This window comes from Microchirus variegatus, assembly GCF_963457635.1.
Source record: "Microchirus variegatus genome assembly, chromosome: 5".
Taxonomy (NCBI): Eukaryota; Metazoa; Chordata; class Actinopteri; order Pleuronectiformes; family Soleidae; genus Microchirus; species Microchirus variegatus.
In genome coordinates this window covers 17,267,051-17,290,541 of record NC_139806.1, presented here as the reverse complement: position 1 = coordinate 17,290,541, position 23,491 = coordinate 17,267,051, and the positions used below count along the sequence as shown (strand labels likewise).

General features: G+C 38.9%; 2 protein-coding genes across 2 annotated transcripts in view; both read right to left on the bottom strand.

Moving 5' to 3' along the window:
- Positions 1-8,450, bottom strand: part of arhgap21b (Rho GTPase activating protein 21b) — a 32,880-nt gene extending 24,430 nt beyond the window's left edge. The window contains exons 1-3 of the mRNA XM_083890248.1: positions 8,284-8,450; positions 6,788-6,983; positions 105-287 (exon numbers count right to left, since the gene is read on the bottom strand). Coding sequence (XP_083746374.1) covers positions 105-287; positions 6,788-6,856 — 252 coding nt within the window. The 5' untranslated portion in view covers positions 6,857-6,983; positions 8,284-8,450. The remainder of the gene's footprint in view (positions 1-104; positions 288-6,787; positions 6,984-8,283) is intronic.
- A 2,370-nt stretch (positions 8,451-10,820) lies between these two features.
- prtfdc1b (phosphoribosyl transferase domain containing 1b) lies at positions 10,821-21,577 on the bottom strand. Its single transcript, XM_083890287.1, has 9 exons — positions 21,525-21,577; positions 21,213-21,319; positions 18,995-19,178; positions 16,990-17,055; positions 13,944-13,961; positions 12,730-12,812; positions 12,513-12,559; positions 12,293-12,369; positions 10,821-11,244 (listed from the first exon to the last, which is right to left on the bottom strand). Exons 1-9 carry the CDS (start codon positions 21,570-21,572, stop codon positions 11,197-11,199), a joined length of 678 nt encoding a protein of 225 aa, XP_083746413.1. The 5' UTR covers positions 21,573-21,577; the 3' UTR covers positions 10,821-11,196.
- Positions 21,578-23,491: the final 1,914 nt, after the last annotated feature.

Below are 23,491 nucleotides of genomic sequence, written 5' to 3'. Positions count from 1 at the left end.
AGAACACAAATGGTCACAGAAATTAGGTGTCAATGTATTTGTTATTTTACGCAACAAGCAATACTCGGGTGTATAAAACACTTGAGAGAAAACTTAAAATTTACCGGGAAGCAGTGCATGGTCGACTCTGGTGGGTACACAATGAAGTGCCGTAGTGTGAAGCCGAAGCCTTGGGAGGTGCGACGTAAACGCACAGTTTTGGGCCTCGGCCATGAGAATACCTCCTCCTCTGTGGGGTTTTGCATTGTCGGAGAATCTGCCAAACCTCTCCACTCTGGGCAATCATTCTGCAAGAAAACACATGGAGGAAGAGATAACATTAGCATTCTTAATTTTACCCTGTACCCTGAGCGCCCTGTAGGGTTGGGGTAAAATATTCTAATCACGACATATCATGTTTTCATAATTTTTTAAGACAATTTTAAAAATGGTTAGATACTACTAGCTTGAAGAACACAAACAAAAAATAGTTTTTACCTCAAAATATATTCTTCTCTAAATACAATCTAGTTTTATTTGAAGCATGATCATTTGAAGGCTCACATTTGTGCTGTATCCTGGTTTAAGATACAACAATTATTTTAGTTTAGTTAAAGTGGGCTAGCACTGTTGCCTTACAGCAAATAGACCCAAATAAAAGTTTGTGACCCAGTCCGACCACGGGCCTCTCTGTAAAGGGTTTGTATGTTCTCCTCATGTGCATATGGGTTTTCTCCAGTTTCCTCCCACACACAGGAGTTAATTGGCCCTGTGATGTACCACACATGTGCCAGCTGGGATCGACTCCAGCGGATTGCAACCCTCGTGTCGAGGATAAAGTGGTAGACAATGGAATTGGAGTGACAAAGCTCTATGAATAAAGAAATAGTGACAAAGGAATCCAAAAACAATATTACTAAAATGTCACCTGTAATACCCACACCCAAATTAGAAAGGAAAACAGTCACTTCACATTAACAGTAACCTTCTGGTGTTATTTATTTCAGTCAAGGAGAACAACCAACAAAGAAACACACTGGTTTCCAGTGTTTACAATCAAGTTGTGGTATCCCCTTCTCACAGCTGGTGAGAACAGCACATCAGGCCTCTGAGCTGTGGACACCCACGCCTGTGTTTACTGGCTATTTATAACCTCACACTTTTGTGGTATTGTGTGTGTATGTGTACAGCAACACCCACCTGTACTCAGATCCCCCTGTATCATATTCCCAGTTTCAGTACTCATTTCAGGAAAACATGTTTTATACAGTCTTGCATTTCCACAATGGATTTTGTTTCCCCTCACCCTGTCTCAAACAAGCCTACCAACCATCCCCCGTAGCACAGACATTCCCCCACAATGTGAGGAATGTGATGAGCAGGCATTTGCACCATGTCTGCCTGGGCACATACGTTAGAAAGGAAAATGTCAGAAAATGTGTGAATGAGTGAATTAACTGCATTTTATAACAACCAGTGATTAAGTTTATATGAGACTTTAATTTTACTTGTAAGGGTACAAATCTAAAACTAAATAAATACTAATCGCTCTCTGACTTGCTCCAGCTGTTGCAGGGAGTTATGGATGTTTCTAAACTGTGCAGACATTTACTGCAAAAAGGACAGACCCATAGTCCTGCTTTAATTGGCTGGGAAATGAAGCTGCAGGTGCAGCTGACGTACGTGTGTATTTTGATGAAACCAGCAAAACAGGTTTTACTAAGTATAACCAAGCTTTGGCTGTTCCCTAATACATGCATTTCCATGTTAAAGCCCTGTCTCTGAACCCAGAGTGCCTTTTACAAAACATGCACATGCTAATTTATACCCGTAGACGAGCTTGTGGTGATATGACAATAGATCAACTGAATATTTGACATGCCTGCATTGCTCCCTTCGTGTCTCCACGGAAAACCAATCCCAGTCTACTTGATCTGATTTAGCGGCCAGTGCACAGGGCAATTTCCAGGCCTCTGATCTTTGGATGTGGACAACAGAAGGAGGTGTAGGACCCCTGACAGACACATGCCTAGGAGTTTTATCATTGCCACATGCATACTTAAGACTGCTGACATTCCCAGTCAGTAAATTCCAGACCCACATTTGCCCTCAGTTTCCAACTTATGTTAATTGATAAAAACATATAAATAATAAATGTCAATAAACCTGGGAATTCAGTTTTCTGAGTTTTCTCATAAAGTCTGTCCACATCTTCATAAAAGGCATACCTCTCCTGCCTGCAAATGACTATCTTTTGCTTACCTATGATTCACTACAATGCCGTGGGTGAGACAGAGAAGAGCTTTTAATGAGCATTTGTTCCACTGCTGGATATTTACAGCTTTTGCCTGTCAAAAAGGCTCTTTAGGGTGAGTTTTGAGCACCCATCCTTACATCCTTACTATCATCCTTAGACCATCTCTACACTGGTTGACATGACTTTGGTGTAGGTGGTAAATTAGGTCAGGGGTGATGTGGAGAGCAGCCTACCCGAACATGTGAGGTGTGCAACTGTGCATAAGAGTGTTCACTGGACAATCACAACAACAAACCCTCATTGACCTGACTGTAGTACCCTTGGGTCATAACTGTTGTTCACGAGCCAAAATCAGTGCTGTAAGTGTCTGAAATATGTCTTGAGTACATAATTAATTTTGAGCAATTCCCTATAAACCAAAAAAAAAACTATTCACAAAAGCACATAATGCATATCAATCAACATCAAAAAGTTGTAGCAGAACAAAAACTAAGCAAGTGAAATTATACAGCCCAGAACACATTTCAAAGATTTCCGTCTCCAGTATAGAAATACTGTTCCCTGCTGAACCGATTCAATCTGTGGCCGTGGTATCTGTCACTTGGGCTGTGCTGTACGTCAGAGCGTGCAACAGAAGCAAAGTGAGATGTGAATACTAGAGAGTGATTTAAGTTATCTTGTGAGAGAACTGCGATTGTCACAGGTACATGCACAGCTGAGGTAAACAGTATAAATTCCTGGGAAGATAGCGTGCAATAGTGTGCAATAGCGTGCGTGCCGTAGCTTACGTAAGCATAAACTAGAGTGTGAGCAAGCATGAGGCAATTAGAGCTTCAGATAGTGCTGAAAATAGCACAAGAGAAGACTTATGGAAGTTATAGAAACGGAAGTAAACAATATTTTTTGTGTAAAAGTGAATAATGATTTCACTATAACAACAAATAAGAATATGACAGGACACTGCAAACTTGGAAAAACTACCACCTTGTTTTGGTCTTGTCCTGCCATCTTTTTTCAGTACATCCTCAAATAATGTCAAAACAAATAATCACAAAAAGAAGATTCTACTGCTAAAATCCTGGGCATTAAGCAGTTTGACTGAATAAACATGTATATCAACTGATGGGTGGGGGGTGGTGTGAGAACATTTAGGATTATGTCATGAGGCATCGGCAGTGTCCCTAAAATTCCATAGTGGGCAACAGAAGTTACGCACGAGCTTTAGCAAAATGGTATCTGTGTAAATGTGGTCATTTTCAAACACAGTGTATGTTCGAACTACATTCGCGGTTCAACAAGCCCTGAGATTAGAGGGCAGGTCAAGCAATGCCACCCACTAACGTCAAAATTTTTAAGGGAAGCACTGTACTTACACAGCTGCTTTACACACCACAACAGCTAGTGTTTACAGGCTGGCTACACACTAAAAATAAAAAAATGGGATTTCCACTTTGCTCGTTTTTTAACAACTACAATGAAACCACCCTGCATGGTCTGTGTGTTTAAAAACCTCTGCTGACATTTCCAAATGACACATTACAAGCACTGCATGACATCAGCTCCAAAAACACCCAACAAGTACACAGATTAAAAATGTGAGGAAACCTAGTTCTCTGTGGGCTGCTACATTCTACACCACATCCCATTCAAACCAAGCACTTAACTGTGAAAAGCTTTAATGATACACATGGTGAGTTCTGGGTATTTCAGCTTTGTAGCGCAGGACAGGGTTAGGATTATCAATACTCAGCCAGCCTATGTAGATGAAGACTACATGTTGTCAGTGCCACACTCCTTGGTAGTACCTTTTTTAACGGACACTTAATAAAAGTCATGTTCTGCACTAGTGTTGGATGATCTTTTCAAAAGTACTCAAATTTCTCCGACCATCTGTGTGTGGGGGAGTTTAACAGAACTGCCTCTCCATACTTGTGGAATTATACGGTTTAATTTATTACACAACAAAAGTGCAAGTGCATCAACAAGTTGTTTTTATATGAATTTTAGCCCGGTTTTGAAAACTGCCATAGTTATTCTCACAAAGCTTTGCTACAGCTCAACACTGAATATGTCATTTTTTGTCTTGCCTTAACCACACAAATGTACCATATCATTTACTGTAAGAAACGGTTTATGTTTTTCTGTGATTCTGACAAAAGAATCAATACCAATAAACTCCCAGTAAAAAAAAATGTTTCATCAGTCTTCAGTGATTCAGTTCAAGCTACTACATGAGCTATATAAACTGGCTTCAGTATCAAGGATAACAGGAATGTTTTTGCAAAGCACCAGAGAGAAATAAAGAAAAACTGGATCACATCTGCAGCCCATCTCTTGAGTTTTTCCATGAGACACTGCAGACAAAACCATAAGGCAACAGGAAGTAACAGGCTTCTTCTATCCAATTGAAGTCAATTTTCCCTTCCGATTGCCATCAGTTAGCCATATGATGCCTGCGTGTGGGGTTCTGTAAAAGGCAGCCAGCCTAAATGAGATAAACACTGAGCTTTAATGAAGACTGTGGGGACAGGGGGGGTCTGTTTGTCAATAACCCCCTACAGTGTGAAGTATGGCTCATGCTTCATCATAAATTATACATTTTACTCAACTCTCCTTTTGTTTTGCTGATGCAGAATCACAATACTATATATATTTATTTATTGTATCTATAGTTTCTGATGAAACAAAACCTTGTGTGCTGAGGAGCTAGCAAGTTTTGCTCTGAACTCTATCCAGATGAGTCCAAGGAAGGGGGAGGAGACATTTAGCCTTCTCTGCCATTTATACTTCACCCTATTCAGTTGATAAAGTGAAGCCTTCTTCAACATATTGTTTGTTTAGAATAATGTTTTAAATTTTAGATAAGTTAATTATCTCCATATGCCTGTGAGGGACAGTTATCCTCCCTACTGCTTGTTTGCAGTCACAACAGAGCCATGCATTCTCTAAATAAAAACAAAAGTCACACCCATTTAGCCTCATCCTCATCTTTTGACCAATCTCTCTCAGCTGAGACCACATGCTCTTTTGCATAGGACATATTTAGAAAGTTATTTTGAAATAGCCACTTATTCAGTCATTAATCCACAGTGTCATCACTTCCAGAAAAACCCAGGACCAGAGACTTCAGGGGGATTCCAGCTCCAAATTAGCACATGAATTGGTTTGTATGGTAGAACTATTAGAAGAGCTGCTAAAAGGAGGCTCTGAATGCACTTAATCAAGGCTTGTCCTCACCCCAAAAACGTTAAACCAAATTCTTTTGGCCACATTCCACCAAGGATCGATCTGGATCGTTGGGTGTTGATGTCAATAAACGTGTTTAGAAATCTGCATGTATGACCGTGTATTCAGGCGTGTGCTATGGCAAAGGTACGGACATCATTTCATTCCTCCCAAAAATACAGGGATACAACACAAGCTGTCACAGCAGTGAGAATAGTGAATTGGCTGAAGCATATAGGTTAGCCTTGAGTTAACCGATAAATACCTACATTTCGCTGTTCTTTCTATCAAATAAATGTTTATGTTGTATATTCTTCTAGACAAAGCAGGGTAAGTGATTGACTAACAGGTTAGTTAGCAACCGGTCTTCAACTTGCCTATGCATTGTTGATCTAAAATCAAATTGAAATTAGCACATAGACTAAAGTGAGGAACCAATATTACATTGAAGGTGGTACAGAAAATGAAAGAAATCAACAGATACTAAGACAATGTGCCCTTTCATGTCAATGAGAACTACATTCAACTGGACGGTCTTCATTCAGGTGCTTACATCAACAATAATACATTAAGATTTAAAACATGAAAACAAACTAAACAGATTTATTTTGAGAACTCTGGGGTTGAGATTTACTCGGGACAGGCAGGCAGGGCATGTACACACGATGCTAGAGAACACAGTCTGCTTCCTGTTTACACCAGTAATGTGATATATGCGTTTTGAGGTGCTAGTTTAGATGGAGATTATTTCTAACACAAAGCTAAAAGCCACCTGAAGTCCCTGTGGACTCTAGATAGTTTTTATTATAAAAAGAGAATGTATTATTGTGGCTGTAGTCTCAGAAACCCAAGCTTTCAGAAGAACATGTGTGTCCTGTCTGGTATTAGAGTGAACAAAAAATTAAGAGACACGTCTTAAATTAGAACTGATACAACAATACCACTGTCTTTTCCCACATCCACCAGAGATGAGTTTAATTTAAATTTAAATCTAATTCAAATCAATTCTAAACCAATGGTACAATTATCAACCTTTACCCTGATAGGAAATAAAATCCTGTAAGCCGTCATAAATCTAATGATGGTGATCATAAAAACAAACAAAATAGTGAAGCACTGGTGAGATAAAATGCAAAACAATTCAACACAGGCCGTTAAAAGCACAAACTGCTGGACAAAAGTGTCCATATCCAAATAGATTACTGCCCCAACACCAAATTGAAAGAGGGGTGAGAGTGAAACCGGAGTCATTTCTGAGAACCTCTTTCAAAACCACCATTTACAGAAAATGTACAAAGGTCTAAAGTTTGGTATTATTGTGCTTACCTCACAGAAAGAAGATCTTGCACATCTGTCATCATCTTCACAAGAGTTAGTCCAACGTGATGCCATCATTCAACTTCACTTAAAACACTGTATTCCGTAAACGCCCACATCGAAAATGCAGCTCCAGTAGGACACAAGACAGTAGGGTTCCTGTGTCCAATTTACACCTCGGTTTTTGTCTGACTTCTTAGTCTATCTGTTCGAAAGAGGGGGGAGAGAGAGAGATGTTATTACACAACTGGGTTACAACATTGGGTTAATTACAGGCAAATTATAAATTAACCACACATATACAAGACATCTTGTTCAAACCTCTGCCAGTCCATATAAATTAGTGCTTAAGTTGTTGAGATAGAAAAAAAAGCAGACCTTCCGTGATTTATTCTTGAACAATATTATACGTAAAGCCTTTATAAAATACTCTTTTCTACCTGATGTTTTCTCTGACAATCTGACACATATTAAATAAGACACCTGCATGCTTTGGCAGTAGCTATTTTTCTCAAGCCAACAGTAACAACATGTATAGTACTTTTAATACACTTAAAGTGTACTTCACAACACAAACACAACCTCTGCACAGGGACACACAAATATTACATATACATTTATTCAGAATAAAACATGAGAATGGAATGGAAACCACATAAAAAAGAGCTTAGGGAATGCTTACTAGGAGTAAATAAATAGATTGAGATCATGTATATTAGTGATCTGTATTACTTAATTGTGTAAAATAATGAAGAAAAATACGCTAAAATGTAAACAATTACACAGATATTCAAAAACCAGTGTCAAGAGTTAGGACTGCTTTTAAAAATATCAACTTTGTTCTGCCCTCAGGTCTTTAAGATACAGGCATCAACAGTTGTTGGAATGTAAGCACAAGTTGGCAAAAGATACCAACTGTTATTAAAAAAAAATAGAAAAGATCTTATCTGTGGGTACATGTGAATGAGTACATAACACCGCATCATCAATTCAGCTCGTTACAACGTCGTGCATCGACGTCAACACTGCACTCCTAATGAATGACCGAGCAACAAGTGGACTACAGAGAGGAGGCAGGGCGAAACAAATGCCAGTCACATTTGAAATGTGGTTGTTATGGCCAAATAACACCAGCAATGTGAAGTAAAATAGTAAAATACAGCGTACCGTATCAACGTAAACCACACGTAAACCACAGGTTTTGTAACTTTGAGAGAAGGTGCATTTAAATGCCTCACGTTTGAGAACGATGGTCAACGGAGGCACGAACAGAGCGTGTTTGTCGAGCTGTTGTTCTCTGACCAACAAAAGTGCCTGCTCTTTTGTTATTTCACACAAAACACCGTCGAAATGGCGTTATGAGACAACACGGGGGCTTTTTTACGTCACATATGTTGTAAACGCCGCGAGGGAAGCTCGTAAAGTTAGCCAAATAAACAACCAACGCAACTGTGGCAACAGGCTGCTAGCATCTATGCTAACTGGTGGAGTTTAAACAAAGTTACCTGTGTGGTTAAGAGGCGTCATTACAGGCGACGAGCGGCGGCCACGGTTCTCCATGAAAGTTACTAGACGAAGTGAAAACATACGGTGGGAGCTCCGGGACAGGCGGGCGTTGTCGTACTTCAATATAGTTACAGTTCACGCAGCTTCCCGGTGATTATTCCAGTCGCTCTCGGGGTTGGCGCATGGTGCAGTTTGGTGGCTGGAATTTTTTTTTTCTTCCAGCGTTCCCGACTCTCTGGGAGTCCACCTTCGGAAAACAGGGCCCTCTCAGCCAACCAGAAGCGTAGTTGCACCCGACGCGACCAATCGGGTACGCGCTTACAAAAAGTCGAAGCTGCTCTGAAAAGGTGGCGTTGTTTAACCGTTCCAACGGAGTTCAACGAGTCTCTAGAGCAGTGTTTCCCAAACTGTGGACCGCGGCCCACTGCTGGGTCTCAACCTGGGCTATAAAACTTCTATCGTTTCACCAGGTCTGGCAACACAGTGTCTCAGCAGAGCCTTTCTGTGCAATAATCTGTGTCCAGTATAAATACTTTATTACTATTGGTATGTCTTCACAATGAATGCACATTATGTTGGATTATTTTTATTGCACTATTTGTCAGAGGATCCACCAATAATTGCGTTGTTTTGTACATTACAGGCTTTCTTTGATATGCTATTTGATTCTATTCTATTCTTACGACCCATTATTACAGTGTCCGAGAAATGTAACAACAAATGCAAACGCAACAAAACAGAAGGAAAACCCACAACACCAAGAGGCTTCTTCAGTTGTGAACTGGAGCCTCTTGAATGAGAGGTGATACATATTCAATTGAATCCAAACAAGTCGAGTGGCCTCCAGCTACAACTGAACAGTCCTCTGTTTACAGTCTGCAGTCTCACCAAAAGATGTTAGGGATTCTTTCACACTGGACTATAAATACACATTTACATGCATACATAGTAGTAGAACACAAAAGTATCACATTATAAATATTGTATGTATTTATGAATGATTCCCTGTCAAAATCAGCAGGGACACAGGTGATGTTTGCAAGACTAATCCTGATCATTGCAATTTTAAGGAGTTAGCTATAGACGACTTGTTGATTACTGCTTCACTTCACTGGGGATGAAAATTAATCATGACCAGATGTTTTTAGATTCACTTCCATGAAAATCATGCAGGAAAACTCCTGTCAAGATCACCTCTGTGCCAGTTTGGTACAACAGTGTACAACACGCTACACATATGCATTAAGCTTTAACAGCGGGGGCAAACTATTTAAATCCCCCTTAAGCTTGCTCATGCTGCCTGTCTGCATTCACCAAATTCATCAAAACATACAGTACGTTCTTCATTCTGTGCTCTCATATTTGTAAACACAGCATACGGTTTCTCAGTTGAGGCCCAGTCACAATCATTTTCATCATCACTATCAGAATCATGACAGTTTAGGATGTTTATTATCGGTAAAAGGGACAAACCATTTTAATGCAGTCAGTTTGGGACGCTCTGATTTAGAAAACTCAGTATGAAACAAATAAACACACCAGATAATGAGAACATAGCCAAGTTAGTTTCTCAATTCACGTTCACAACAAGGCTGGGCTACGGGTCACATGTCCCAGTTCACAGTGAGTTTGAGCAGACCTGGCATGTGGATGGCACTGGATGAGGAATGTGAGCTCTCACATACCACATGGAATATAATCTATGCTCTCATCATGCAGCCATTATACTCCTTAAGAAGATAATTTGAATTGAATGCTGACACACCTGTACTACACTGGCAGACTGAAACACATTGCAAGCCACAGACTAATAAACGCTGAGATTCTCAAGGCCTCGACAAATGTCCCCCTTTATTCCTCTCCAACATAAGGGGCCACCTGTTCTTAGGATCGGCAGCTTTTGTTGCAGAGGTCACTTCAGGGAGGAGACTTTCACAAAGCTGTCCTGTCCAGCCAGTTCTACTTCCACTGAAAGTAAAAGAAATAAACAAAGTACATTCAACTATTGTACTTCTTTGTGCCGTTTCCACGTTCACGTTGTCTTTGTTAATAGAACAGAGCATATGATCTAATAAAGCTCATTAAAAACTGTTTTATAATTCAACTGCTCAATACTTTACCAGTTGAAGTAGTAAAATGGTGCTTACACACTATAAAATATCAGCTTCACATCTTTTGCATCTCCTATTAGTTTTGATTCTGTACTTTTTCTCTATTTAAGACAATGTTCTTGGAGCTGAATTCTGTTCCAGATTTCATAGCCAAGAAAAATATGGTTTAAGTTTACAGTTAAACGTTTTTAAGCGACAGTCAACACATATTATGCCAATTCTCTGTCAGAACGGGGTCATCAACACAAAACCATAGCATCACAGAAATAAACGATGTAAACATACCTTTCACTGTCAAACTCCAATAGCTCAGAGACCCATAATTAACCAATACACCAAAAACACAAATGTTAAAAATACTTTTATTTTATGTTAAACCTAATACTGGATAACAAATAAAGAGGTAGTTAATGCACTTAGGGGAATGTACAGGTGAAGAAAATGTGATGCATTTAAAAACAAACAAAAACACCAAGATTCCTCTGTTACCTCATCACACATTGACCTAAAAAAATCCATCACATTCCTAGTTGTCCTAAAGATCAAGCTTTTTACACACTCACAGTAAAAAATATGAGCCACAAACCATGTAAAACCTTCAATTTACTAAAATCAGTTAATGTTATTGTTAACACTGTAAAAAAAAACTTTCAGAAGTTTTACTGGGAGAAAATGTTGCCTAAGATCAGATATCACAGTAGCAGCTGAACTTTGAGTGCAAGGCATCTGAAGGAAAATGCTCAGGCTTGCTGTGAGATGACATCTGTGTGACAGTTGCCTCTGTGCGCGCAGCCCTCTCCTTTAAATCTTATACTTCATCTTCCCATTTACGCTGATCACGCAGATATGCTGCAAATTGGGGGGGGGGGGGGGAGCAGTCACATTGGAGAATAAGAACAAATTCTACAACATTTAATACAAAAACACTTCATTTGATGCATGTGTGATATCCAGGCAGCTCTGACTGACTTTAAAGCAACACAATGTGGGATTTCAACCTACGGAATGATGTCTTTAAAATTATTTTGATGATACATCAACTAACAACAGGCTGAATGGCATCACCGTCAAAGCCTGAGCAGGTTGCTTTGTCTGTATTGGCGCTTTTCCACTATACAGTTCCAGCATTACTCTACATCTTTCTCTTTCGTCTTTTTTTGCTTTTCCATTAGAGATAGTACCTGGTGATTTTTTTAGAACCTGCTGTGGTGAGGTTCCAAGCGAGCTGAGCCGATACTAAATGTGACGTCGTCCACTGATTGGCAGAAAGTGTTCTCACTGAAAGAGTCATGAGCGCGGCGTCCGACACAAGAATCAAACCGAACAGTAGATCAGTTTAAGACTTAAAAATCCTGAAGACACGTGTTAATCTCCAACATTTAGCAAGGAAATGTCTAAAATATCAACTTTTAACAGAGTCTGGTGTTATCTAGCGACAACAGCTAAAACAACTGCTTTACAAGTCACTACGACGTCACAGCAGTTACGTGCAGTAATGGAAAACGATACCAAACCGAGTAGAGTCATGTGGTGCCATGCTGAGTCGTGCTGGAACTGTATAGTGGAAAAGCTATATGTAACTTCTGGTTTTGGAATTACATTCTACATTACGGCACACGTCACAGCCTGAATTACCCCCTCTGAAGCAACAGATTTACAGTCAATCTTACTCATTGAGTGACGTCATGACAGAGACAGAACACAACTTGAAGAGAGTTGATGAGAGTGAGAGAATAAGATGAACCTGTACCTGGTCTGAAGACAACATGATTATACAACATGTTACTGAAACAATACCATTTACCCACTGTGGGGGGAACCTGAGGGGAAATCCTACATTGCGTCACTTTAAAACAGAGAAACCGTTGTCTTAAATAATAATAAAAAAGGCACTTACATCGAGGTCTCTAAAATATTCATTGTAGTCTAAAGCATAGCCGACCACAAAGCGATTGGGTATCTCAAAGCCGATGTCTGAAAACAAGGACAAAGAGGAATAGTGACTGCAAGTATTTGCACAGCCCACTGACTCATTGTCTACCAGGCTGCAACAATTGTTTTAAATGTGAAAGAACTCCTGACTAATAATCACATGAAAGGCTTGGTAAGGTACATACAGTCAGGGAGGCATGCTGAGTTGTATGGCAGTCTCTTCACAAGCAAGCTGGGGGAAATAAAAGCAGGCATTATCATATGATAACCATTCCTACCTGTTGTGCTGAATGTCAAAGGGTGGTATTATTTTTAAAACCATAGCATTTCTGTCTAGACTAGACAAGGGGAAATAAGTGTTTTTTTTTTTTTTTACTTATTCTCATGTCAGCTTTAACCTACCCTGCAACTTTGATCATTTTGGGCCTGAAGGCTTCAACATGCTTCAGAAGAGTTTTCATTGTCTTCCCGGTGCCTACAATGGCCTGAAAAGATAGAAGTGGAATGAGAGAGCAGCAGAATGCCAATGCAGAACAATCGGATTCACTTCACGTTGGAGTGCTAGTGAAAAAGGAGGAGGAAGTTGATCGCTTTGTACGTGTATTATGTAACATTTATGAGAATTCTCCAGATCTCCATCACCCATAAAAAAGGGAATTTAAAACCGCCATGTGATGTTTTACAGTAAGTGTCTATTGACTTCTTGCACTGGGAAGAGAAGTTGGTTTTGTCATATATTTGTCACGTAGATGTAGGTCAACATAATACACAAACTCATTCAGCATTAATACACTTGACCCCAAGGCCTATGTCTGTCAAATTATTTGATCATTGAAATTTAGATTAGAATAGTGTGACTGAAACTTCACAACATTAATAAGGGTCACACTCCAGGTTTGAGAGAGCCAGGGGTTGTGCTACTGTTCCAAGTGTCACACTAAATACTTGACACCTTAACACGTAGAAGCTGTTTTTTTTTCCCCCCACTGAAAAACGTGTTGTTTTAAAACTGCATAGACATTTCCTGTGCTTTCTGAATGTGTTCCAATAAAGCGAGGAGACTGTAGCGATCTGAACCACAGGTATATTGAGTCATCGTACCTGTGGGCTCATATGAGCGACTACTTTCAAAATTAAAATAGTTAATAGTTAAGGATTTACTTAAAATACTATCCAATGTTTCGTAAAAGACATGAACGAGCAAATACTCGAAAGATTCATTTGAAAATGCGATACAATTTCCATTACTTTGTACCCATAATCAATAGATGATTCATGGCATGGTTGTTGAGCAATGGCTGTTTCAAAACCCTGTAGTATCTAAGCACAGTAAGTAAATGACCAAATTGATTTCCTGTAAATGCTATTTCCCCTACAGCTATCGACATGACATGAGTGTGCTAACCAGGAAATGAAATGATCATACAAGGAAAGAAAAACAAAATGCTTCTTTATTTTCCAAATATAGGTCAGCCTGTTAAAATGTCTCCTCATAATGAACTCAGGTCCTGGAAAAGTTTGTTTTTTTAACTTGACCTGGTTAGCCAACTGTGCCATTTTAAACAATAGGCTCATTTGGTGAGGAGGAAAAGTACAGAAGCGAAACTTTGACTTACCTCCACAATCAGTACGTTCTTATGAGAGTATGTTGGCGAGGAAAGAGGGAGAGAAGAAAACAACAGAAAAAGGTTAGACGGTTTTCAATTATGGCTAACCCACTTTTCAAGCTGAGTTCTGTTTTTTAAACACTATTTCATGATCTAAAGAGAAATAAGTTATATACTACACAAGTAAAAATGACAGTGAAAAAAAGAAAAGAAAAATGAACACGTGTAAAAAAAAAAGGAGGTGTTGAAACATGCGCTACACTCATCCACACACACTGAAGCAAAGGCTTTTATTATAATTTATGAATTCAGGGATTACACAAGGAAATGAACACGGCAGATAAATGTCAGTCTCGTTCCAGACTGGGAATCTGTTTTCCGTCAGTGCTGCATTGGATGTCTCGCTAAAATAGCTGGAATTGTGCAAATGTTTGTCTAATCGGACTGGAGACAACTGGGCACTATTTATATGAGGAGTCACAGTCTAAGCCTCACTTAAGCTTAGATAGGTCACGTTAAACAAACCTCTGTGTAACTGCACAATGTTTTACTCTCATTTTTCAAGCACGGGATTCATCCAAGCATGCAGTCCTGCTTCGATTTAAACCTCATTATTCAGACTTATTTAGTGGATTAAAGCATAGAAAAATAAACAAGAATGAAATATCTAAGTCTATCTGGCGGTCTCTGTCTCATCCCATCAACTTCAATCTTTGTGGGTGTGTTTGGAAGAACACATTTCATGAAAAACAATCACGACGTCTTCTATATTTGTCAAAGGTCACACACACACACTGTACGTTTTTAAAAAAGGGGAAGCAACTCCCCGTCCTCTACTCAGAAGGAAAGCAAAGGCATCATGCGAACTATGTCACATATTCCCCTTTTTTCACAATGACCTCAGCTCTTCCAGCAAGAACACTTTAACAGTTTAGTCACAAACAGGCGACTAAATTTAGTCGTACATCACAGGGAGCTAAGGGAATTCACATGTACACTTTAAATACCGAGAGAACAGCAGCCAGCAGAGTGACTCAGGCTTTACTACCTCATGTCCTATTCATGTTTCAGGCATCTATGCCACGCCTAACTACAGGGCGTATATGTGTGTGTGTGTGTGTGTGTGTGTGTGTGTGTGTGTGTGTGTGTGTGTGTGTGTGTGTGTGTGTGTGCATGTGTGTCTGTCTATGTGTTGTGCTGATTTATAACACCCAGAACTCTCACTCACCGACTTATGACTCCTGTAGTAGTAGCAGCTAAGTAGTTCATCCCTGTGCGTACACACCCAAACACACACACATAAACAGTACAAGCAGGTATGAACTGACATGTGTGGAAAACACAAAAGTACACCTGGCAAATGTCCCCGCTTGTGTACGAACATTAGAACTCCGATGGCCTAAATGAACGCATTTTTCTTTCCAATGGAAACTAAAATGAACTCAGTCCTTTCAGCGTGTACGTGTTTGTCAATCAATTAGCAATTTCAAGTATTTATCTAGAATCTCTAGGACAGGGGGTGTCCAAAATTGTTTTACCAAGGGCCAGATTTGATGATGTGAAGATTCCCAGGGGCCAACGGTTCCTAGAATTTTTAAATGGCAAATCTAGGCCACGCAAGAGTGAACAAATGTAACTAGAAAAGCACTCGGGTAGCGCAGACCTCCGCCAAGGCAGCTCAGCCCCCCCCCCCTTTGTACTTTGAAAATAATATGGCAACATATAAAAAATGCTGTGATAAAGTTATGGTCAGACAGCGAGTGTTGTAACCAGTGATAGCGTCTACGGATCACAAATTAATTGAATCACTTGTTCCTGGTTCCATTGCAGACATTTCACTGGAAAATGTCATCCAAATCAGTCCCTGACTTTTCAAGTTATGTTACTAACTAACAGACAGAATGACAAACTCAAGCGAAAACATAACCTTGGCGGAGGTAAAAATGCATGTATCTGTCTGTCACGGCTGGCTAGTGCAACTCCTCACCAGATGAGCTAATGGTGATGACACATAACTGGGGCCGATTTGCTGTCCCACTCTGTCACTGGCGATAAATAATATATTATAAAACTGAAGCAGCCGAGGGCCGTAACACGTTGGACAAGCTTGCTCTAGAATATTAGAATTAACATTTAGTATAACATGCAATCAAATAGAGACAGAACAACCTTTGCCATGGCTGCGTAGTTTCCCACTGTAACCATACACTTTATACACAATATCTCACAAGCTTAACAATTGTTTAAAAAAAATCCTGAATCTGGATCACTACCAAAATTCCATCATTTATTTCTGCCATGGGCTGTAACCTACTTCCCTGAGAGCAATTATTCAAAAGCTGTTCTAAAGTGTTGGTGCTGTGCTGCTCACAATCACACAGACATTCATCTTTTCCATTCACTGTCCATCACAGGAGACACAGAGGCAAACAACCATTCACTCTCAAGTATATAATACATCATAAGATCATTATATATTATATAATTATAGATATTATAATAAAAGAAAATATAATAATAGATGTAAAAATGTGTTTTCTTTGTCAGTGTGTCACATTAATATGGTCAAATATAACATAAAATAGTAACATATAATAATAATATAGTAAAGTCTACTGTCCCTTTAACAGAACAGCACACACACACACACACGTTTCAGTGATATAGTGAGTATGATTATATGATAACAAGACATGCAGATGAAGAATGATTCTGTCACAACGAGACCCCAGTCATCATCCTGATCTGATAGCAACTCTCAGTATATCCTCCCATTTATGCATTTTTTTTACATTTCCCTCCGCTGAGATTAAGTGAGAAATGTGATTAGCAGTTATATTACGACATTTGATATCCGATCATCACCACTGCCATATTTGATCTCCCTGGAGGAAGCACACAACCATTTTCTCGGCGAGGAGAGAGAGAGAGAGATGACAGATAGAGGAAAGGCTGCCCTCTTGAGGCTGCCGCTGATCATCACCCTCTTATGGCTCATAATGATGTTCTTATTATAAAGAGCTGTTCTCGACGATGCAGATAAGAAGAGTGTTACCTTTCCAGCTAAAAACGTCAAATCCTCGGCTCCAACAATGTGTAGATCCTCTGTCGACTGGTCGTTCTGTAAAGATAATGATCGTTTTAGTTGTTGTTTTTTTCAACAATATCAGTGAGGGCACAGAAACATGTAGACATAATCTTGATTTAAAAGATGTCTTTTCAACTTTGCTGTCAAATTTACATTTAACTTCAAGTCAAAGTATTTTAAAGCATGAGGTCATCGGAAACTATCTCCATGCTGTCATAATGTTGTATAAAATTAAATACACATTTTTATCGGACCAACTTTAGATTTGATTATGATGTTATTTCACAGTTAGATTGCTTCATTGAGGTTATACAACATCCAGTTAATTGTATTTCAATAAGGGTGTATGCATGAATCCTGAAGTTAATTTCAATACCTTTTTAAGACTTTTTCAAGACCTTCTCAAAGTATTTGTAACCAGCAACACATATTTAACTTACAAAGCAGTTTGCAGTTTAATCTAAAGAGCACAAATATACAAAGGAACTCATAAGCTGGAAAGGTACAAATTAATCCTATCTTGTTTTTAACAAACGTGGGGAGGAAAATAAATACATTTATATGCAGTCAAACTCTATGGACAAAATGTAATACCTAATGAAATCTTTCTTTCTAATACTTTTTAAGGGCCTTTATATTCCCAAAATTGATTTATGAACTTTTAATACTTTTTGAGACCCCGCAGATTAATTTGTGTTTATGAATGTGTTAAAGTCTTCTCCAGCAAACATTCACAATAGAAGTTGGTCAGTGGTCCAAGTCATAGTCATGTTCAGTAGTTAACTGTAGTCCAGTTGACTTGCTTAAGTAGAAGACGTTCCACATGTCATGTCTCAGAGGCCTCTTCAATTCTGACAAACTGGTGGAAAAATGCCAGTATTTAGTCTTGAAAGTTGTCAGGGTCAGGGGGTGAATGACCGGGACAGGTTTCCAGCCTACAGAGGATAATACCTGGATTTTTTTCCACCAGTTATGTATGTAGGTACTTTATTGTCATTGCATATTCCTACACAATGAAATCCTGTTTGGTGACAATCACCAATTTAGCAGCATAGTAAGATAAAAAAATAAATAAAACAATCACCAATATGGCAGAATTTTAAAGTACTAGTTAAAGTACTTCAGTTAAAATACAAGGATGAAAATAGCCTTAGGCCAGTAGATAATTGTCTAAAAAGTGTAACAGAGTTAAGGAGGGACAGTGCGGTTCAGCAGCTCAGAAGTGCATTCACAGCCCTCGGTGAAAAAGCTTTTCTTCAGGCGATTGGCTGTGCCTTTTTTGTCCCTCAGCCTGCCTGAAGGAAGACTTTCAAAGAGGTGTGTGGAGTTTCCGCTGATGTTTTCCGCTCTACTCAGAAGATGGTTGGAGTAAATATCCTCCAGGGTCGGAGGAGGGGTGTAGATTATCCTCTGGACTGTTTTTTATGATCTGCTGCAGGTCCTTTCTCTCCTCCATGGTGCAGCTTGCAAACCACACAGTGCAGCCATCTGTTAGGACACTCTTGATGGTACACGTTTTTGCAGGAAAAGGAGTCTTTGCTGTGCCTTCTTAAACCAGTTCTCTGGTGTTCACTCCCCAGGAAAGGTCCTCGGCCAGATGCACACCCATATACTTAAAACTGAACATTCTCAGTGTCATTAAGGTCTGGACTGGACTGTGGTGGCCAATCAATGTGTGGAAATGATTACCAATCTCTCTCAGTTTGAACCCAATCAATGATTTCTGGTATATTGTCCTGTTGGAATATACCCAAAGATCCCGGTCATTGAGTGGATTTAGGGAGTCAGTTGACCTTCATGGGAACTCATCGCGACTGAATTTCGGAGTAGCACTGGACAAATGTCCTTTTAAATGTTCTTTTTATTCTACACTTTAATGTTACAGTCATTATTACATTGTGTTGTGTGTTGTTATGTTGTGTCGTTGCCTGCTGAGGGACTGAAGATGGAAATGTGATGCTCAAATGCTCACCATGTAACTCTTGAGACGGATGAAGTGGACCCTCATGGGGATTGTCCGACTGGAGTTGCGGCTGAGAGCCTTGATCTTGTCCACCAGGTCAGCACAGAACTGGTAGCCTCCTTTCAGCACACACAGCACCACGATGTCATGGTCTCCCAGGTCGTCCATGATGTTCCGGGCAAGGCGCTCTGTCCTGCAAATGATGCATAAATGTAAATCTCCTTCTCTGATACTCAAGATTAAAGCTGTGGCCTGTCTGTTCGGGACAGGACAACATACAAATGAAGGTTTAAAAATACAAATATTTTCATGTTTTTTTTTACTTTACTGCAGATAAAGAATTATAATTTGATTTGAATAATTATTGTTGTACACAGTGGCCACATATGAGTATAACATGTTGTTCAATCACTTTGATAACAGCAAATCCTTATAACACAAGCAACGTCACCTAAAAGCTCTTTGAATTTGCTTATGTTTTTGACATTTTTTATAGAATAAGTATTTGCAGCACATATTCTATAAGCCACACATAATATTTTCAATGTGATGAGGGTGTTTACTCCGTTGCCCAAAGAATCAGCAACTAATCCAGTGTTTGTTGGACATTTCAAGAACAAATATGTCTTAAGATCTAAATAAGATTTTATATTTATCTCTGAGTCAAGAGAATGACACAGTCATTATATTATGAAAGTAAACACAACAGTTGATTACAAGTGATTGTTACATAAAGTAAAGTGACAGGTTACAATGGAAGTATTGATATTTCCATTTCTATAACAGTGTTGTCACCAAGCCCTGCTGCTCTGCACTTGACTATACTGTCTGTCACTGACTGTGTTTACATGACTAGATTACCGGATTAAAACAATGGTCTGAATAAGCCACTACTACGTTAACAGCATTTTCTAATTACCGACATAGCCTCGGCTAAGGTCATAACCAGAGTCAGTGATAATCAGACACGTAAAGCGTCCAAACCACATTATGTAAAACATGAAAACACTATAATCAGATTATGACATTTTCCAGAGTTGTGGATTTAATGTAGATATAATAAGGTTTATAGTATTACTTTGCTCTGTCACATGAATACTAGATTATTTTAGCATCAAAGAGGTAATGTTTTTGTGTCTGTTTTGCTGAGTGCAGCATAATATAAAGTATAGGATGGGGGATTTGGACATGGATTCAGGATTTTAGAAAATTACGATCAGATTATAACACCCTTGTGAGCTTTCACGGGGTTGTATTAATTGGATTATACTGGGTAACAAGTAAACATGTAAAGTACAAATACTTCATTACTGTACTTAAGTACAAAAGTCATATATACGTACTTTACTTTATTTATTTTTCTCGGAACGTTTACTTTTACTGCACTACATTTCCTAAATAAATTATGTACTTATTAAAATTAGAAGAAGAAGAGTTAGTAATGGTCTGTATTTATATATGTAAATATATTTATATATTTATAAGCGTCCTGCTCAAGGACATAATAGCCAAACCAGGAATTTAACCCACGACCTTCCATATGAATGACCACTTGCTCTACCACTGAGCTACCCTGGCTCAATCTAAACTTTTTCAATACTTTTACTTCTAGAATTTTGTATCAGAAAATTACTTTTGACACAGTAAATGTCATACTTTTAAAGTAATTTAAGTAATATTATACATTTAAAAAATTACTTTAACTTCTACCAAAGTCATTTTCTGGTAAGATACTTGTACTTTTAGTCATTTTAAGGTCATTTATACAAGACTGTTAAACATACATATTGAAATTAGTATAAACAAGTCTTCAGAATTAGGTCAATAATCCGATTATTGGTGACCATGTAAACCTAGATTGTAATCTGATGTATATCCTGAAGTGATTCACATTCACATTGACATGTATGCTGTATCATCACAGGGGGACTGTGTGTCAGAGCACTCTCACACACTGCCGTCAATGAGCTGTTACTTTTATTGTGAGATTGTTTCAGCTTTACACAAATCATCTTAAAGACGTTGGTGGTTTGTAACCACACCACAGAGTCTGACTTACGCAATTCCCCACAAATCTGTTCCTGGATCTCTGTTCAGTGCTTAAAAAACCCAGCACAGCACAAACATCTGGGAGGCGATTTAATGGGCGGTGGTGGTTCGATGCTTTTATGAGCGCGCACACAGAAGTAAACATCAGATCTGAGTTATAGTTTTTTTGTGTTTATACCTGTCCATAATAACGCCGTGCGGAATGATGACACTGTCTAAATCTCCGGAGTAGTGAGCTGGATAGCTGAAGAGGTCTACACTGTAGCCTGGCCAGTCATCGCCGATCTGGGGAAGAAAATGTCAAAAATGTTGCGACATACGGTTAAAAAAACAACAGTTTTGTCATGAAATCTACTTCTTATCTGCACTAAAGAGTCCACGTGGCAACACATCTAATACATTAAGTTGCGGGATTGCGCAATCGGTGGAGAGGAAAGTTTTCTGTGCGCAGCCGGACACGATGGTGCAGCGCGTCTTTTTATTAAATTACCACGATCCTGTCGCTTCCTCTCTTGGATAGGCCGGCAACGTCTGCCATGTTGTTTTCCATCGACACAAAAAGGCTCTTGTCTCACAGTAAAAAAGTGGTGGAAGGAGTTTTCACAGGAGAAGAGGAGGAGGAGGAGGAGGAGGAGGAGGAGGAGGAGCAAAGGCGGCAGAGGATTGTGTTCCCCCCCGTTTTGTCTGAATCGACATCGTGTGATGTGAGAAGAGAAAGGGCCAGACTGGACTGCAGCCTGTAAACGCTCACGACACGCCCCCTACAGGCTGCACTTGGTGTTGTCTTACCATTAGCTACCACTAGGGGCGCTGCAACACAACACATGCTGCTGTTCAGGCGAACCCAATATTATGTTGGAGGTGTGACGACCTGTTACAAAGCTGGACCTTGAGTTTAAAGTAATGTACAAATAAATAAATGAGTAAATATTTTTCAGTAGCAAATACTACTGAAAAATATTTCACTAGTATATTATACTATATATTATATTATACTATAAAATAAATATATTAGTAGTATATATATTTACATTGAATCTGAATGTAAACAGACATTTTGAACAATTGCATGCAATGTTTTATATCTGCAGGAGGTGGAATAGGTTGGAGTATTGCATATTGATAAATGTTAAATGCAAATAAGAAAATTGAAGTAACAGATGGCATTTAGAAATCTTCAAAGTCAATATTTAAATGATTTTGAAATAGTATCCATCGAACAAATTCACAATATTCGCAGTGGAGCTGTATAAATAATATAATGTTTAATGTTCGGATACCTTTGAATGGAGCCCATATGTATGATACTCCTACTACTAAAATAAATAAATCATTATAAAAAATATTATATTTAGAACTATCAAACAGTTTTCATACCATCATCCTTCTTTGAATAATCACAAATGCGATCATAGAATACACAAAAACACATCAAGATTACCCCCAATCATGAAGAAATAACAGTTGAAGTCTTTTAGCCTCAAAAAATTAAATCGTTGTCGTTCTCATTTGGCATAACTCGATAACAGTAAATAAGGTGAATATTGATGGCTCACAGTGATGTAGGCCTACAGCCAATACATTGATCCCTAAAAAATAGATAAATAAATACATGCAAATCAATGCCTTTAACACCCTCTTCATTGGGTGGGTAAGAAGTAAAGAGTTGCCATGAAATACTCTTTATTATCTGAAAAGGATACAGATTTTTTTTGTTTTTTTAAATCAGATTTTTGTTGTAATACAATATGCAATTCCAAATTATCTGTTCAAATTCCTATTTTTATAATGGATTTTTTATTTTATTGCATTTTGATTGTACTTGGCCGCAACCTCAATTTATTATACCTACACAGATCAACAGAAAATATCAAAGGTCAATGAAAACATTACATTTATAACTGAACTGACGTGTTTCATTTGAATCCCATCATGTGGAGCATAGGAAGTCTTTTCACAAACGTGTGAACATTGCCACCTTGTGGAAGGAGACAACCAGTTCTGGCCTTTTGCCTTTTTGTTTTGTTTTGTTCTAACCAAACCATTATGTGCATCGTGTAATGTCATACTTTTGAATTGTAGACCCTCCGAAAACATTCTCACACATTTTCACATAGTGTTTTTCCAAAACAAGAGAAATAAAAAAGACTCACAGGCCTGTAATTTCAGAGCCCTAAAGACACCACACCCTGTTTTTTTTACATGCACAATATAATCTGTCTGTGGAACAGTGTGTGTGAATGAGTGAATTCTGGATGAACCACCCAGGGACTCGTGTGGTCAAGTGAGTCCGACAGCAGCAGCAGCAGCAGGGTCTTGGCTGTCATGTCACTGCACATTAGAGCAGGCTGCTGGCCTCTATTGAGGGGGGGAGACAAGGTGTCTGGGCCACCCACCCATGCTCTTACACGGCAGCTGTAATTACAAACAGCGGTGCAGTGACAGCTGGGGAGGCAG

Excerpts from the sequence above, each read along its gene's own strand:
- prtfdc1b (XM_083890287.1), bottom strand. The coding sequence starts at position 21,572 with ATGGCAGACGTTGCCGGCCTATCCAAGAGAGGAAGCGACAGGATCGTG. Across the intron at positions 17,056-18,994 it reads TCCGTCTCAAGAGTTACATG|AACGACCAGTCGACAGAGGA; the intron begins GTGAGCATTTGA and ends TTATCTTTACAG. Across the intron at positions 12,370-12,512 it reads CTCAGCATGCCTCCCTGACT|ACATCGGCTTTGAGATACCC; the intron begins GTATGTACCTTA and ends CCTTGTTTTCAG.